This window comes from Hyperoodon ampullatus (assembly GCF_949752795.1).
Source record: "Hyperoodon ampullatus genome assembly, chromosome: 10".
Classification (NCBI taxonomy): Eukaryota; Metazoa; Chordata; class Mammalia; order Artiodactyla; family Ziphiidae; genus Hyperoodon; species Hyperoodon ampullatus.
The window spans coordinates 35,166,367-35,183,384 of NC_136923.1; the positions used below are offsets into that span (position 1 = coordinate 35,166,367).

Below are 17,018 nucleotides of genomic sequence, written 5' to 3' on the forward strand. Positions count from 1 at the left end.
AGGTTCATGGACGGACCACAACAGAAGTACCCAGAAACTTGTTAAAAAACATTCTGGGGCTCCAGGCTGACAGATTCTAATCCAGTAGATCTCCAATGAGCTTAGGAATCTACACATTGTTTAATATTGTCCTTGGGATTCTTAGACCCAGCTGCCAAGTTTTAATCATTCACCACCTGATGACCAGAATGGGAATTTCGAAATTATTTAAGTCAAAATGCTTTTAGCCAAATGTGACCAGTCTCATCCAACATGATATGTCCATGATGAAAATGTGAGTGAGTGGTCTTGGTCAGCTACTCTGGATCACACAAATCCAACTGTAAGACATTGGGTACATGATCTGGGCATCATCAAAAAATATAGATAGACAGATAGATAGATAGATAGATAGATGGATAGATAAACATTTGATTATCAACAAAAATGAGTGAAGAAACCTCTGGGCAAGGAGGTCCAGTGCAGCATCCTGGGAGCAGAATGACAGGGAGGGCTCCAGACATTGGGTCAGAGCTGCACTCAGTGAATTGCCCCTTCTAAGACCTGCAGCTCCCATGCACAGCTCATTAGATGTACACACGATGAAGCCATGGCGTGGGAGGCTCGTACAGCTGGCAAGGAAGGAAAGTCAAAAACAAGTACAGCAGGAGGCTCCATTCATGAGGCAGCTCCCTCAGTGCCTCACAGCATACCCCATTATCTTGGGTACTCGGCAGTCTGTAGTTCCCAAAACCAAACCACTCCTTGAGGAAAAGCCAGGCATGCAACTTTCTAACTACCCTAGTGGAATGATCATGAGATATCAGTTTCAACCAAGGCACACTGATTTGTGCTAGATGCTCCCCTCCAAGACCCAGCTAGCTGCTAAATGAGGTCAATCCAGCTCAACCCAGCAAGAGTTTGAGGCAAATACCCTAGAAAACTACTAGACATAAAGCTAATCTTTTAAGTATTACAGATAGAAGAACATCTTCTCTCTCTAAAGATAAGAAGAGGCAGCTACACAAGTGAAAATACTTTCTGCTTTGTGCACTGAACGTGTTTAATGGAGAGGAGACTGATCTTCAATTAGCAACAGGGCACAAACAATGTGCAAAGGGAGCAAGGCTACAGGAGCTTCCTTCTGTTGGTTTTTGGGTCTTTTACCCAAGTGTGCCATTGTACCTCACTCCCCCAGGGAGGGGACAGGCTGCATCAGACATTGCTTGAGAATGCAGAACTGGCAAGGTTCAGGTCAGACAACAGCTCCTTCCTGAGAAATGCCTTCCGCGCCAACCCCTGATCCGAAAGTGTTTCGTGCAACTAACTGGCCGCAAACTCGAGGGTTGCACACACTCTGTGCCAGCTGGCTTACACCACCAGGGCCTTGGCAGGCAGAGCAGAGGGTCTGGGCCTGGCATCTGGGTGATCCTCCCCAGGCTCAGTGATGCAGCTGAGGCAGAGACCCTGGCAGCTCCCTACTGTCCCCAGGCTCTGCCCCTGTGGCCAGTGTGCTAATTAATCCTAGGATGGTCTGGCATCCAGGCCCAGACCTAAGGAATGAGCACAGAGTGAAGTCACGCGGCATTAAAACCTTCAGGGGGTTTCTCATAGCTCATCTTAACCATGTTTGGCAAAAGTAACAGGTTTAATCCCTCAGAAATAATTGAAGTTAGAGGGCAGACCTAAGGGCTGCTTTCCCACACTGCTGCGGCCATCTGCATATGAAAGTCCATTGTTCTGGTGACCAGGTTGCTTTTGGTTTTTTCTTATTAATTAGTTACTTTATTTGCTTTTAGGCTCCTGTACAGTTAATTTATACATTTAATAGTGATTAATTGAATCAGCTGTACAACCTATTGGGAGCATACAGGCTAATGTGTTACACCTGAGGTCGCCTCCCAATTAACAGGGACTGGCCATAACACCTAAGAGAAATGCTGAACTATCAGACCATTTTTTAACCTACAAAAATAGCAATTTAATAAGGCTGCTAATAGTTTTTTATTTTGATCAAGTCGCCCTAGATTCATTTCATCCAATATAAAATATGAGATTGCAGGGTGTGACTTCCTCTCCCAGAGTTAGTGATGATTCAATGAAAGGAGAGAGACGACAAGGCTTTGGAAAGTAAGGAGTCGCAACCGAGGTGTGAGGGAGGCATGACTGGGTTCCCATTACCCTGACATTCACAGTGTTCTAGAAGGTTACAGCAGAATAGCTAAGGTGGCTGCACCTGCCACTCAACAAGGCAGGATTTTACAATGTGCTGCAGGACCTCTTGCCATTTCTACTTTCTTTTCTGTCTTCCCATCAGTGACACCTGCCATAAAAAATAACTTGGGTTTTAGTGTAAGACAGGGGTTTCTTGGACATTAGATGCTGGCCAAAAACCTAGACTATAGTCACGGACAGTACTGTTTTTATAAGTGCCTGAAGTGGTCTCTAGGGTAGCCCAGATGCTCTGGGTCAGTCACATTTTACTCAAAGATTGTTATATTTACTGATGGCCCAGGACATGTGTGCATCCAAGTGCTGAACTGTTTCTGTGCCACATTGCAAGGTACAATTCCCATGATTGTTAACTAAATATTTGTGAAATCATGGACAGCACATTCTAGCTTAATGGTTTGAGTGTTTCCATTAAAAATGTCAAAAGGTGGATAGCTTGGTGGTATATATATGCACATGAGAACTTCATGCAGAAGGGCTGGTCTCTCTAGGAGAGATGTTCTGGGAAGTGGCTTGTTCTGAGAACTGCAGTTTAGCCTTCATATACTCTATCTTTCTACATGTTAACATTTGGGGCAGAAAAACTTCTTAAGAAATCATTAATTATTATTATTACTTAAGTGAATAATCAATTACTCAAATTTGTTAAGATGCTGGCCCTGCAAAACGCCCTAATGCCATTCTCCCGTCAAACTTTCCCAGAGTCCTATGTGACAGTACAGGAAGGAAGGGGACAGTGGATGCTCACCTGTGGATGGGAAGGAAAAGGCAGCTTACAGAGGTGAGGTGACACACACACTGCTCCACAGCTGGTCACCTTGGCCAAACTCACAGCCATGTTAATTTGGTTCTCAACCATTAGGCATTTCCACCTCTAATATTACTCTTCTCTCTCCAAAATACAGACTATTGATCTGAAATTAAATTCACCCCAATAACTCAAAATTGTCACGCTGAACAGTAACTCTGGTAGATATAGATATATTGCTGTAACTTTTATCAAAATCCTTGATGTTGTTTATGTACTCCCAGCTATTTTATCTAAACCGGTTTTGGTCTTTCCCCCCACCCAAAATCAGACTATCAGCTCCCATTTTTCAACTGTCAGTTTGCCTACCTCTAGCTTTTTCTTTTACTCTCAAGACCTAAGATTTCATGTTAAACTATAGCAGGACGAGAAAATGAATATTCCTTTCTCCATTCATTCACCTATTTAGTCAGTAATATCTGAGCACTTTTGATGGGCAAGGTCTCCTTCTAAGAGAGGCAGCAGTGATAAAACACAGAGTATGAGTGTCCACAGAGAGATCTTTCAGGTTGTGGGTGAGAGACAGACAAATGAACAAGTAAATAAAAAGAAAGGAACATCTGTCACAAGGGTTCACATGAGTCAAAGCAGGGTAGCATGGAGCAGGGGTCAGGGAAGGTGACCTCTGGGCTGAGATCTGACCAAAAAGGAAAGCTTCTACTTCTTTCAGGAGGAGGAGTTGGTGCTGAGGCCCTCAGGAGGTGGGAGTGGGCATGGCGTAGAGCGGGATGACAAAGAAACGAACTCCACGCCCAGAGTGGATGAAGAAAGAGCGTAGAGTGGTCGGCAGGCATTGCACTCACTGAAAAGAAGGTTAGGTTTCATTCTAGGTGGAATAGGAGAACTTGGGAGGGCTCTGATCAGGAGACTGACTTGATCCGACATGCTCTTTCTTTCCTCCATTCAGTGCTCTTTATGCACAGCCCGGCCCTATGCTGGATGCAGTAGAAACAGGGGTGAATACAAAATCATGCAGGAGACCCTGGCTAGTGGGAATGGCAGAGAGAAACCAGATCCAGGAGACCCTGGCTAGTGGGAAGGGCAGAGAGAAACCAGATCGCCACATGGAATCATGGGGAAACAACAGAGGGCACTGTTATTGTATCTGAGATCAGAGGATGAAAAAGTTAATTGGGCAAAAGAGATGTGGGAGAATAGGAAGGAAAAAAGTTGTATGTTCCAAACAGGGAAAACAGAACACATGTAAGGTTTCAAGAGGGTGCACGATGACCTCTAGGCTATAGGAATTTTAATATGGCTGGAATAGGAAAGAAAGAGGGAAGGAAGGAGGGAGAGAGAGAAAGATGATGGAGGGCAGGGGTGGGGGGAAATGTCATAATAGCAAAAGAGGAGAATGGATAGGCAAACAGGAGGCATATGATGGAAGCCTTAATAAGGAGGGGCCCAATAATTCAATATTCCAAGATAAGTTCTAGAAATCTGATGTACAACGTCATGCTTTTAGTTCACCTAACTATAGACCATTGTCACTCTTTTGTGGTAATATACGTAAACCCACCTTATTCTTGTTTAGAGCTCACTCTGTTATTTTGGATCTAGAAAAATTTATTTACATTTAAGTTATTCCAAATTTTTCTCTGTATTGTTAAATGTACTGTGACATTTTTTAAAGCAATGCAATTCTTACTATGTTTTATTAATTTTGAATTGAATAAAAATGGGTTAGTGTTTGTTCTCTCTTCAATTTTGTCTCCCTTGGTGTTTGGGCAGGCAACATTCACCAATGTGCAGAGGGCTACTTTCTGCTTACAGTTCATAATATACTCCTCACTCCCATAACACTAGCAAATCTGTACAATGTATACCCATCTGTACACTGGATGCCCATAAAGCCATGGGAAGTGGGAAGTTTTAGAATCCAGGATGACTCTTTTGACAAAGTTCAGGCTGGAAGAAACAATACTGGGGAAAATCCAGCAACTCTGATGTGTATTTTTGTTAATTCACGGAAGTTCAGTGTCTCCTGATCCCGTGGGAAAAGATCAAAACTGTGGAGGAAGATGAGAGTGACATGGGTTTCTAAGATTGGTTGATTTTGCAGCAAATAAAAATGAATCTTGAACAGAGCCATGAAATTCAGTGGATTTCAGAACATCTTCATTATAAAACCAGAGAAAAACCATATCACTAATCTTCCTCCCTCCCCCAAGAGAGACCACAGGAGGTTCATTTTAAGGTCTGATGAACGGTTCAGGAGGTCTGAACTAGATTAGGACAAGAGTTTACTCATTTGAATTCTATATTTAAACTCCAGGCTCAACCAATTTGTCATGGTTTCTCTTTCTTTAAAGAAAGAATATTTCCGTTATTTGGTACACAAAGCAGCAAAGCAAAATTCTCTCTAGACAGTAAACAATACTTTGAAAGACAAAAACAAAAACTTAATAGAATCTCAAGATCACTTGTTCAGGGATGATGTGTCATGGGCCATGTCAAGCAAAATCACAGGAAATCTGTGAAACAGGACTATTTAGTTTGTCCAAGGCCAGTGTTTTTGCCCTAACATTTTCTTTTATTTCAAGACATCAAGATTCTCTCACTCTTCTTTCAAATTTTTAAGATGAATTTTATCAAACTGTTTTAATTAAAATTATCCAGTTTTGATTTTTCAGGAGGTCACCTAAATATTGGGAAACCAGAGTTAACTGTCATTGGACTGAATGTACACGACATAATAATCCCAGATGTCACCTTCTAGAAGCCCTTTCATACCCTTTCATTAACTGCAAGTAGCATTACAGTGGCCACCAGGGAAATCGTCATAAGATGAAAAGGTAAGTAAGACATGATATTTGGCTGTCATGAGAACTTGTCAGGATATATATGGATATTTTGAGTGAAGAATGAAACATCCCAAAGGATTTGGCACATTTTAGTCAGAATTATTTAACTCACAGGATGGAAGGCTGGCATCAACGTGCATGCACACTGCCCGTTGTACACAGGTTTATACAGAAGGTCATAATCCCCATTCCTATTTCACAAAGAACATGAGAAAATGGCTTCAAAGCTGCCATTCAAGGGATTTGGACTGAACTAGACAGAGTAGTGAGGAATATCAACCCTGGAATCAGATAATTTCACTCACAATCGAGTTCAGGTTATCCTGATTATATTAAAATGTAATGCATTTCATGCTTTTGTTTTCATTGTTTTGTGGGTCTTCTACTGAAATGAAAAAACAATTTTTTTCAACCAGAATCCTCTCCCAGGTGGCTTATCTATTCATTCATTCATTCATTCATGCTTCTACTGAGCATCAACCTCATAGGTACTGACCTAGTTGCCCAGTCTTTTCCTTCTGGAAAACCAAGCAGGTCTGTCCAACACAGGCCTGCCTCCTTGCCACAGCTGTAGACACTGGGACCAGGCTGCTGGCTGGGCTGCTCCAGCCACTGGAGATGCAATTATGGATCCAGAATGTGCACCTGACCTTGCAGAATCAGAGTCCATAAGAAGTCACATAGGGGAGGCACTGGAGGGAGTGGGGATGACTCCTGACACCACGTTCAAGGCCTTGGGTGCAGACTTCTCCACCCCAGGACTTTGCAGTTAGGTGAGGTGATGTAAATTATCATTTTGCTTTTTATGAATTTACTAGTCTGTGTCACATCCACGATGCGAGTCCTTAATGTATGTGGCCTAACATCTATTTGATGATAGAAATAGAAATTGGTTGAAATTAGCCAAAAGAGTTCATCTTTGCTTAAAATATCCCAAGATTCCAATGAAAAATAAATGCTTTGTCTTCTGAGATTTGAGGTAAGAACACTGAAATCCCTTGCCATTAGAAACTGAGCTACAATCAGCACCTTTTTTTAAGACAACTAAAGCAACCTAACACACATTGTTCAACTGCTTGCACTAATTTGATAAAGCCCCTTTTTAAGATCAACTTGTATGCTTCATAATATTTCTAATTAAACTCTTCATTTTGAGGTAAGTATAGATCCACATGCAATTGTCAGGAATAACACAGAGAAATGCCTTATACCTTTTACCTAGTATTCTTCCACTGACATGATGCAAAACTACAGGATATAGTGATACATATATATATACACTATCTATATAGTATATAGTGATATAATATCACAATCAAAGTATTGACAATGATAAAGTCAAGATACATAACAATCCCATCACAACAAGGTTCCCTCATGCTGCCCTTTTATAACCACTGACCTCTCCCCACTCCCAACCCAAACCCCTGGCAACCGCTAATTTGTTCTCCACTTCCATAATTTTGTCATTTCAAGAATGTTATAAGAATGGAATCATGCAGTATATATTATTTTGGGATTGGCTTTTTCCACTCAGGATAATTCCCCAAATATTCAAAGATTTGTCCAAGTTATTGTGGGTACGAATAGTTCTCTTTTTTTTAATTGCTAAGTAGTATTTCATGGTATGGATATATCATAGCTTGTTAACTATTCACCTACTGAAGGATATCTGGGTTGTTTCCAGTTTTTAGCTTCTACAAATAAAGCTGCTAACAGGTTTTTGTGTGAACACAAGTTTTCATCTATCTGAGATAAATGCCCAAGAGTGCAATTGCTAGGTCACATCGTAATTGCATGTTTAGTTTTATAAGAAACAGCCAAATGTTTCCCAAAGTGGTTGTATCATTTTATGTTCCTTTCAGCAGTGTATGGTATGAGTGATCCAGTTTTTCCACATCCTAGCCAGCATTTGGTGTTTTTTTATTATTTATTCATTTATTTTATTCTAGCCATTCCAATAGGTGTGTAGTGATATCTCATTGGGGTTTCAATTTCCCTAGTTAATGATGTTGAATATCTTTTCATGAACTCACTTGTCACCTGTATATCCTCTTCAACAAAATGTTTCTTCATGTCTTTTGCCCATTTTCTAATTATGCTTGGACTCTTGAGTTGGCATTATTTATGTATTCTTTATATACTTGTACTCTATCTATACGTAGTTTACATATAGTTAGTATATTCATATAGATTGCTAGTTCCAAACTATATCTTGGGAGAAGATATTTGCAAACCACACATTTTTTCATCCTTTCAGCAGGGTCTTTCACATAGAAAAGGGTTTTTTTCTAATTTCAATAAGATCCATTTTATCGAATTTTCCTTTTATGGATTGAGCTTTTGGTGTCAAGCCTAAGAACTCTTTGTCTAGCCCTAGATTTTCTGAAGATTTTCTCTTATTTTTTTTCAAAGGGTGTCACAGCTGTACATTTTACATTTAAGTTTTTGATCCATTTGAGTTAAATTTTGTTTAAGTTTCAGTGTTTCAGCCAAGGTTAAATTTTTGTTTATTTCTTTGTTTCCTCTTCCTTATGGATGTTCAATTGCTTTGGCACTATTTGTAGAAAAGGATATCGTCCTCCATTGAATTGTCTTTGCACTCATAAAAAATCAGTTGAGCATATTTGTGTGGGTATATTTCCGTGTTCTTTCTTCTATTCCATTGATCTATACGTCTACTCCTCCATCAATACCACACTGTTTTAATTACTGTAACTATGTAATAGGCCTTAACATTGGGTAAATTGATTCCTCCTACTTCCTTCTTTTTCAAGATTGTTTAATATTCTAGGCCCTGTGCCTTTCTATGTAAACTTTAGAATACTCTTCTCTATGTCTATAAAAACTTTGCTGTAATTGACAGGAATTGCATTAAATCACAAAACATTTATTGATTAAGTTCGCCATCTTACATGGGCCCAGGTTGTAGCATCCCAAAGCAATTACAATAGTAACATCAAAGATGACTGATCACAGATCACCATAACAAATATAGTAATAATGGAAAAGTGTGAAATATTGTGAGAATTACCAAAATGTGATACAGAGGCATGAAGTGAGCACATGCTGTTGAGGAAATGGTGGCAATAGATTTTCTTGATGCAGGGTTGCTACAAACCTTCAGTTTGTGAAAAATGCAATATTATTGTAAAGTGCAATAAACTGAAGCAAAATAAAATGAGGTATGCTTGTAATTAATTTCTGCTCTTTATTATTTCCTTCTGTTTGCTTTGGGTTTATTTTGCTCTCATTTTTCTAGTTTCTTTTGGTAGGAAGTTAGATTATTAATTTGAGGCTTTCCTCTTTAATATAAGAATTCAGTGCTATAAATTTCCCTCTGGATGCTGTAATAGCTTTGTCCCACATATTTTGATACACTGTCTTTTCATTTTCATTCACTTTTATATTTTTAAAATTTCCTCTAAGACTTCCTATTTGACCCATGAATTACTTAGTAGTATATTGTTTAATTTCAAAATGTTTAGAGATTCTTCTGATGTCTTTATGTTAACAATTTCTAATTTGATTCCATTATAATTATAAAAAATACTCTATCATTTTAACTCTTTCAAAGTTGTTGAGGTTTGTATTATGACCCAGGATCTATTTTACCTTGGGTAATGTTCCACGGGTACTTGAAAAGAATGTATATTCTGCTGTTGTTGGGTAAAGCCTTCTATGAATGGTATCTGTATCTTATTGGTTGATGGTGTTGTTCAGTTCCTCCATATCCCTGCTGATTTTCAGTTTAATAGTCTAGCAATTCATGACTGTGAAGTGTACAAGTCCCCAACTATAACTGTAAGTTCTTCTATTTCTACTCTCAACTCTTTTAATTCTTGCTTCATGTGTTTTGAAGATCTGTAGTTTGGTCCAAACATATTTAGAATTGTTATTTCTTCCTGGTGGATTGACCCTTTTATCATTATGTACTGTCCCTCTTTGCCTCTAGTATCTTTCTTTGCTCTGAAGATGACTTTACCTCATGAAGATGACTTTAATGTTTGCATAGTATATCTTTTCCCATCCTTTTACTTTCAACATACCTATGTCATTGTATTAGAAGCAAATTTCTTGTAGTAAGCATATGGTTGGGTCATTTTTTAAAAATCTACTTGGCCAATCTCTATCTTTCAATTGGTGTGCCTAGACCACTTATGTTTAAGATAATTAGTGATATGTTAGGGATTAAGTCTGCCACTTTATCTCTTTTTCCTGTTCATTTCCTCTGTTTCTCATTTCTATTTCTCTTTTCTTACATTTCTGTGAGTTACTTTTTAAGTATTCCTCTTTTTATTGTTTTCTTAATGGTTGCTCTAGGTACTATAATATAAATGTAATTTATCACAGTCTACTGGTATTAGCATTTATCACTTACAGTGAAATGTAGAAATCTTACTGCTAATTAGGTCCCTTTACCTTCCACACTTTCAAATATAATTGTCTTAAGAATTTCCTCAACAAACATTGGGCACCATCAGATGATGCTATAATTTTTGTTTCAACTATCAAATATGATTTAAGAATCTCCTGAGGTGTGGAGACAAGGGAACCCTCTTACACTGCTGGTGGGAATGTAAACTGGTGCAGCCACTATGTAAAATAGTATGGAGGTTCCTCAAAAAACTAAAAATAGAGTTGCCATATGACCCAGCAGTCCCACTCCTGGACATATACCCAGACAAAACTATAATTTGAAAAGATACATGCACCCCTATGTTCATAGCAGCACTATTTACAATAGCCAAGACATGGAAACAACCTAAATGTCCATTGACAGATGAATGTATAAAGAAGATGTGGTATGCCTCTTGCACTGTCGGTGGGAATGTAAACTGATACAGCCACTATGGAGAACAGTATGGAGGTTCCTTAAAAAAACTAAAAATAGAATTACCATATGACCCAGCAATCCCATTACTGGGCATATACCCAGAGAGAACCATAATTCAAAAAGACACATGCACCCCAATGTTCATTGTAGCACTATTTACAATAGCCAGGTCATGGAAGCAATCTAAATGCCCATCGACAGACAAATGGATAAAGAAGATGTAGTACATATATACAATGGACTATTACTCAACCATAAAAAGGAATGAAACTGGGTCACTTGCAGAGACGTGGATAGACCTAGAGTCTGTCATACAGAGTGAAGTAAGTCAGAAAGAGAAGAACAAATATTGTATATTAACACATATATGTGGAATCTAGAAAAATGGTACAAATGAACTGGTTTGCAAGGCAGAAATAGAGACACAGATGTAGAGAACAAACATATGGATACAAAGCGGGGAAAGCAGGGGGTGGTGGTGGTGGGATGAACTGGGAGATTGGGATTGACAAATATACACTAATATGTGTAAAATAGATAACTAATAAGAACCTGCTGTATAAAAAAATAGCATAAAATAAAATTCAAAAAAAAAGATGTGGTATATATGTGGTACACACACACACACTGGAATATTACTCAGCCATTAAAAAGAATGAAATAATGGTATTTGCAGCAACATGGATGGACCTAGAGATTATCATAATAAGTGAAGTAAGTCAGAAGGAGAAAGACAAATAGTATATGATACCACTTTTATGTGAAATCTAAAATACGACACAAATGAACTTATCTATGAAACAAAAACAGGCTCACAGACATAGAGAACACACTTGTGGTTACCAAAGCGGGGAGGTATGGGAGAGGGAAGGATGGGGAATTTGGGATTAGTAGATGCAAACTATGATACATAGGATGGATAAACAGCAAGGTCCTACTGTATAGCTCAAGGAACTATAATTTAATATCCTGTGATAAACCATAGTGGAAAAGAGTATGAAAAAGAAAAAGAATATGAAAAAGAATACATTGATATGTATAAATGAGTCGCTTTGCTGTACAGCAGAAATTAACACAACGTTGTAAATCAGCTATACTTCAATAAAATTTTTTTAAAATCTCCTGAGAATTAAGATACTATATCATACTTACTTCTATATTTAACCATTTCTATATTCTTTCCTTTTTTTTTTTTTAACTTATTTGGCTCCACCGGGTCTTAGTTGCAGCACATGGGATATTCGTTGCCATGTGCAGGCTCTTAGTTGTGGCATGCACGCGCTGTATCTAGTTTCCTGACCAGGGATAGAACGCGGGCCCCTGGCCCTGGGAGGGTGGAGTCTTAACTGCTGGACCACCAGGGAAGTCCCTATATTCTTTCCTTTCTGAAGTTTCAAGCCTTTTTCTGTTATTTCCCTTCTGTTTGGAGAAATTCTCTAACCATTCTTTAAGGGTAGGTTTGCTGGCAACAAATTCTCATAGTTTTCCTTCTGAGCATGTCTTTATTTCTCCTTCATTCATGAAGAGTATTTTCACTGAATATAGAATCCTAGGTTGACAGTTCATTTCTTTCAGTACTTGAAAAATGCTACACCACTTCCTTCTGGTCTCCATTGTTTCATATGAGACATCTGCTGTTATTCAAATTGGTATTTTAAATAATGTGTCATTTCTCTGTGGTGGATATCACTTTTTTTTCCTTGTGTAATTATATTTAATTATAATGTCTTCCCATGGATTTACTTGGATTTATCCTATTTGGAATTTACTCAGTCTCTTGAACATGCATGTTTATGCCTTTCACTAATTTGGGGAGGTTTTCAGCCAATATATCCTCAAATATCTATCCAGTCCCACTGTCTCATCTCCTGAGACTTTTATGACATGAATGCTAGTAGCCCTTTTGCTGTCCCACATGTCCCTGAGACTCTATTCATTTTGTTCCAATCTATTTTCTCTCTGTTGCTCAGGCTGGATAATTTCTATTGATCTGTCCTGAAGTTTACTAATTCTATCTGCTGTCATCTCCACTCTACAATTGAGCTGATCCAGTGAGCTTCTTATTTTGGTGACTGAATTTTTCAGTTCTATAATTTCCACTTGGCTCTTTTTATAACTTCTATTTCTTTACCGAGATTTTATATTTTTTAATTTATTTGAAAAATAAATGAAAAAGAGAATTCCTAATTGCTTTTGAAAAATTTAATTTTTAAAAAATTATTTTTTTAAATTTAATTTTAATTTCAACATCTGATTCCTGTCAATATTGGCATCTGTTGATTGTCTTTTTCATTTATGTTGTGACTTTTCTTGTTCTTGGGATGACAAGGAATTTTTAATTGCATTCTGGGCATTTTGGATTGTATACAGTGAGACTCTGGGTCCTATTTAATCGGTTTTCTTGGTAGTCAATCTCTCTGTTGAGGTGTGGCACAAGGGCCAAGTGGTTGTGGGTGGGGTGGAAGATCAACTTCCTGTTTAGCCCTGCTGAAACTGTGGACAGCTGGTCTATTGGTTGCTCCATTGGTGTTTGGCTGGAATAGGAAAGGTACTGTCACAAAAGGATTTTATTGTTAGGCCATTCTTTTCCTGGTCCTTTGACTAAAGGAAACAGGCTTTTCTTGGAAGTTTGTTTTTCTGTTTGTTTGTTTTTGTCTATGCCTGTTGTTGGCCCAGGTGGGAAGCTTCTGGAGTGCTCTATTTGGGAACAGATTCTATTATAGAACAGACATTGATTCTATGAGAATTAATAAAAAACCCAGGGAACTCACCTCCATGTCTTTAAGTCTAGGCAGTTCCCCTTCTTTCTACCTTGCAGGTCTTCCTATACTCGTTTGTGGGGTTACGTCCAGGACTTTTCAGTTGTAAGGGGAGGGATCTGATTAAACTATGGCTACTCCATACTGGCAGAATAAAAAGTCTGGATTGGTTTTAATAAAAACGACTTCAATCTTCAACATTCATAAGTTCAAAGGAGATTTTAAATAAATTCTTAGCTCGCTTTCTCTAACAATGTTTTCATTCATTAGGCTTCATATCTCCAAATATCACACTGCCCTTGTTCATTGGGGAAGCCACCTGAAGGAAGCATTTTAGGCATCTTTTCTATTTAATGTTGTAAGCACCATCACTGGACACCTATTTAAGGCTCTGGGAGATATTCCAATGCTACAAAATTGGGAAGGGGGTGAACTCTAGAGCCAGGCAATGGCCAAACAAAGAGAAAGTCCCTAGAGAAATCTGGCTGTAAGTTTGTTATTTTTTTCCTACCTTGGCCGAAAAAATTACCATGAACAAACATTCCCTGGATACACTTGTTCTTTGAACTATAACGTACTTGTTTCTCTCTCCTAAAAGCAAAGATGATTATAGTGGTGCTTCCCCCTCAGATTGAAGTTTGGATATTAACTCTGGTATAATTTGTCCTTCTCACTCTGTGTTCCAGCTCTAGTGCATTTCTCCCAATCCTCTATTGTTCACTCCCTCAGAGGTGCCCAAACTTCTACCACCTGCATCTAGGATAGCACCAATGGGATTCCCTGCCCACTTGGGCCAGAGGTTCTTCCCAGCACATGCATAGTACATCACAGAGAGCTACCTTGGCCATTGTCCTCAGTCACCTCATGGGGATCTGCTCTCCAGGGGAGGAGCATTATTTTATTGTACCCACATGGCAGGTACAACAAAACAATGTGAGTAATGATAGCTGTGAGTCCCAGGACGTGTGACATTGTTGCAGCCACAGCTACACTTTCAACCTAAATTGTCATTAGGCCCTGTAGGCTGATTGGTGGTGGCTGTGATGGTTGTACTGACAGATTTAAGGGTGGCCAAAGGAAAACAGAATTTTATAGAAATCCACTGTGAAAATTTTCCAAGAATGCTCCAACTGGAAAGGAAACTTGTATCCCATTTCCTAAGTTCCTCCATTAACATATCTTTCTTTTGTTCTAGGCAATATATTTATGAAGCAGGCAATGCTCAGAGCATTAAGGATACAGCAGAGAGTGACATTGTCCCTATCCTTGTAAAGCTTACCTTCTAATCCAGGAGTCAAGTTACCCCAATATCTACCCCAACAGTTATTTAATTAATTTTATTAAGTGCAAGAAGAGATATAACAAGTGGGTTCAATTTTCTTTGAAATTTCAGCAAGAGCCATATTCTTTCAATGGTGTCAATATGGGTGAAAAGCACAAAACAGGATGTGCTTAGAGCAAAAGAAAAAGAAAATCAATGTGATTGTTTCAGAACTAGCGAGCATCTGAACTCAATATAAGTATTTTACTTTCATGATTTTATTTGAGCCTCTTCATAAATGTTCTACACACTGGGGTTCCAAGGCCCTAAATGAAAGGGCAGTACATTTCGTGAGTTTCTAAATACTAGGACAGAATTACTGTAATTGATCACTGTGAGGGAGATGGGTGTGCCATGACCCCTGATGCACCCGCCCAGCGGCAGGCCCTACCTCCTTGTTTGTCCTGTCAGCTTGCACCAACGTTCCATTCAGGCAAGGTTCCACGTAGTGAAGCTCCTCGTTATACTGCAAAGGTAAAAACAGCCAAGAGGAAACACTTAATTAAGCCTTTGAAGGGTACACAATAATTTAAGGATACACACACACACACACAAACAAAAAAGCAGCACGATCACAGGCTCAATTCATTTACATAAGGTGACTTTCTCAATCGGTGCCCCTATGAAAAAATTGTGCTTAAGTGCAAAGACATACTTTATTCATTTCTTGTTTGAGGGGGAAACTTGTAGAGCACATATTGGCAGATGGCAGTGTTCAGGGTGTACACAGTTAACTGATAATCCTTCAGGGGTAACTCCAAACAGAGGGGCTCCCGGGGCATGGCTAACAGTGCATGGTCCAGCTGAGATCTAAAGAGCATTCCACAGAATTTCCTGGTGGTCCAGTGGTTAGAACTCTGCTTCCACTGCAGGGAGCACAGGTTCGATCCCAGCTCAGGGAACTAAGATCCCACAAGCCGCATGGTGAGGCAAACTAAATAAAGAGCACTCCAAACTTGGGCGGATAAGGCTCCAGCTCTGCCTTTGGTTTCATAGAGCTAAGGAACCCATGTGTGGGTCACATATGAGTGAGTACAGAATGTTGGAAAGGAGAGGCCTGGAAGTTCCCCTATAAGAGCCTTTGCAGGTGTTGGTCAGAGCACTGCACATGCCCAGTGACACCACTGTCCACACAGGCCAATGCCAGCCTTCCCATCATTTGTGTGTGTGTGTGTGTGATACGTGGGTCTCTCACTGTTGTGGCCTCTCTCGTTGAAGAGCACAGGCTCCGGACGCGCAGGCTCAGCGGCCATGGTTCACGGGCCCAGCCGCTCCGCAGCACGTGGGATCTTCCTGGACCGGGGCACGAACCCATGTCCCCTGCATTGGCAGGCGGACTCTCAACCACTGCGCCACCAGGGAAGACCTTTCCCATCATTTTTGATTCCAGAATACCCAGATTATGAAAGCATGTTTTTGTCCAAAGCTCACAGCTAGGAAGAGAAATTTTGAGTGGTCTTATTTTAATTTCTCTCATCAAGCATGGTTCTCTGCACTGTAGCTAGATTGGGACACTCCCAAACACAAATCTAATCATGCCCCCTCTTGTCAATGTCATTCAGAGCTTCCCACTGCTCTGCAGAGGAACCTTCCCAGGGCTTGCCAGGGCTCTGGCCACTCGGCCCTGTTGACCTCTCTAGCATCTTCACTCATTAGCCCTCCTCATAAACTCGGCACCAGCCAGCCCTAATTCCCTTTCTGTCCTCTGAGATGACCCATCTTTTCCTTCAGGCCTTCCACAACTGGGCCTTCTGCCTGAAGCCCTCCTTTGGTATCTCCAGCTGACGCCTGTTCATCCTCCGGGCCACCTCACTCCTGCCTCCTCTGGGAATCTGCCTTTGTGGCAAGAGAGGCTCCACTCCTATCTATTCCAAAATTTTAATTGCCTGGTGCCTGGATCCTTCATCACAATGTGGGACCACATCAGTAGGGTCTATGTCTGGTTCCTCAGTGTATTCCCTGTGACAAGCACAGGGCTGGACCCAGAGTACGTACTGGGGAGCAATTTGTTCAATGAGAGTATCATGGCATTTCCACTTTAGGGACCAAAGGCCCAGCCTAGAGCTCCAGAGGGAAGGGACCAAAACCATCTCTCACAGGGCCAGCCTGTGAGCAAAGTCTGGCTAAGAAGTTTGGGCTTTAAGCCTACAGGCAGTGAGAACCATAGGCTGTGGGCAGGGGAGTGGGTGAAATAAAGAGATCAGCTTGGGACAACTACTCTGGACACACTGCAGGGACAGACTGCAGAGGACCAGACTGGCAGCTGCTGCAACAGTGA

The 17,018-nt window shown here is 40.0% G+C and overlaps 1 protein-coding gene across 1 annotated transcript in view; it reads right to left on the reverse strand.

The window, feature by feature from the left end:
* CACNA2D3 (calcium voltage-gated channel auxiliary subunit alpha2delta 3) overlaps positions 1 to 17,018 on the reverse strand; it is a gene marked incomplete at both ends in the record, with an annotated part of 803,480 nt that overhangs the window by 400,682 nt on the left and 385,780 nt on the right. The window contains one exon of the mRNA XM_079712407.1: positions 15,132 to 15,206. Within this exon, the coding sequence (XP_079568533.1) occupies positions 15,132 to 15,206 (75 nt within the window). The remainder of the gene's footprint in view (positions 1 to 15,131; positions 15,207 to 17,018) is intronic.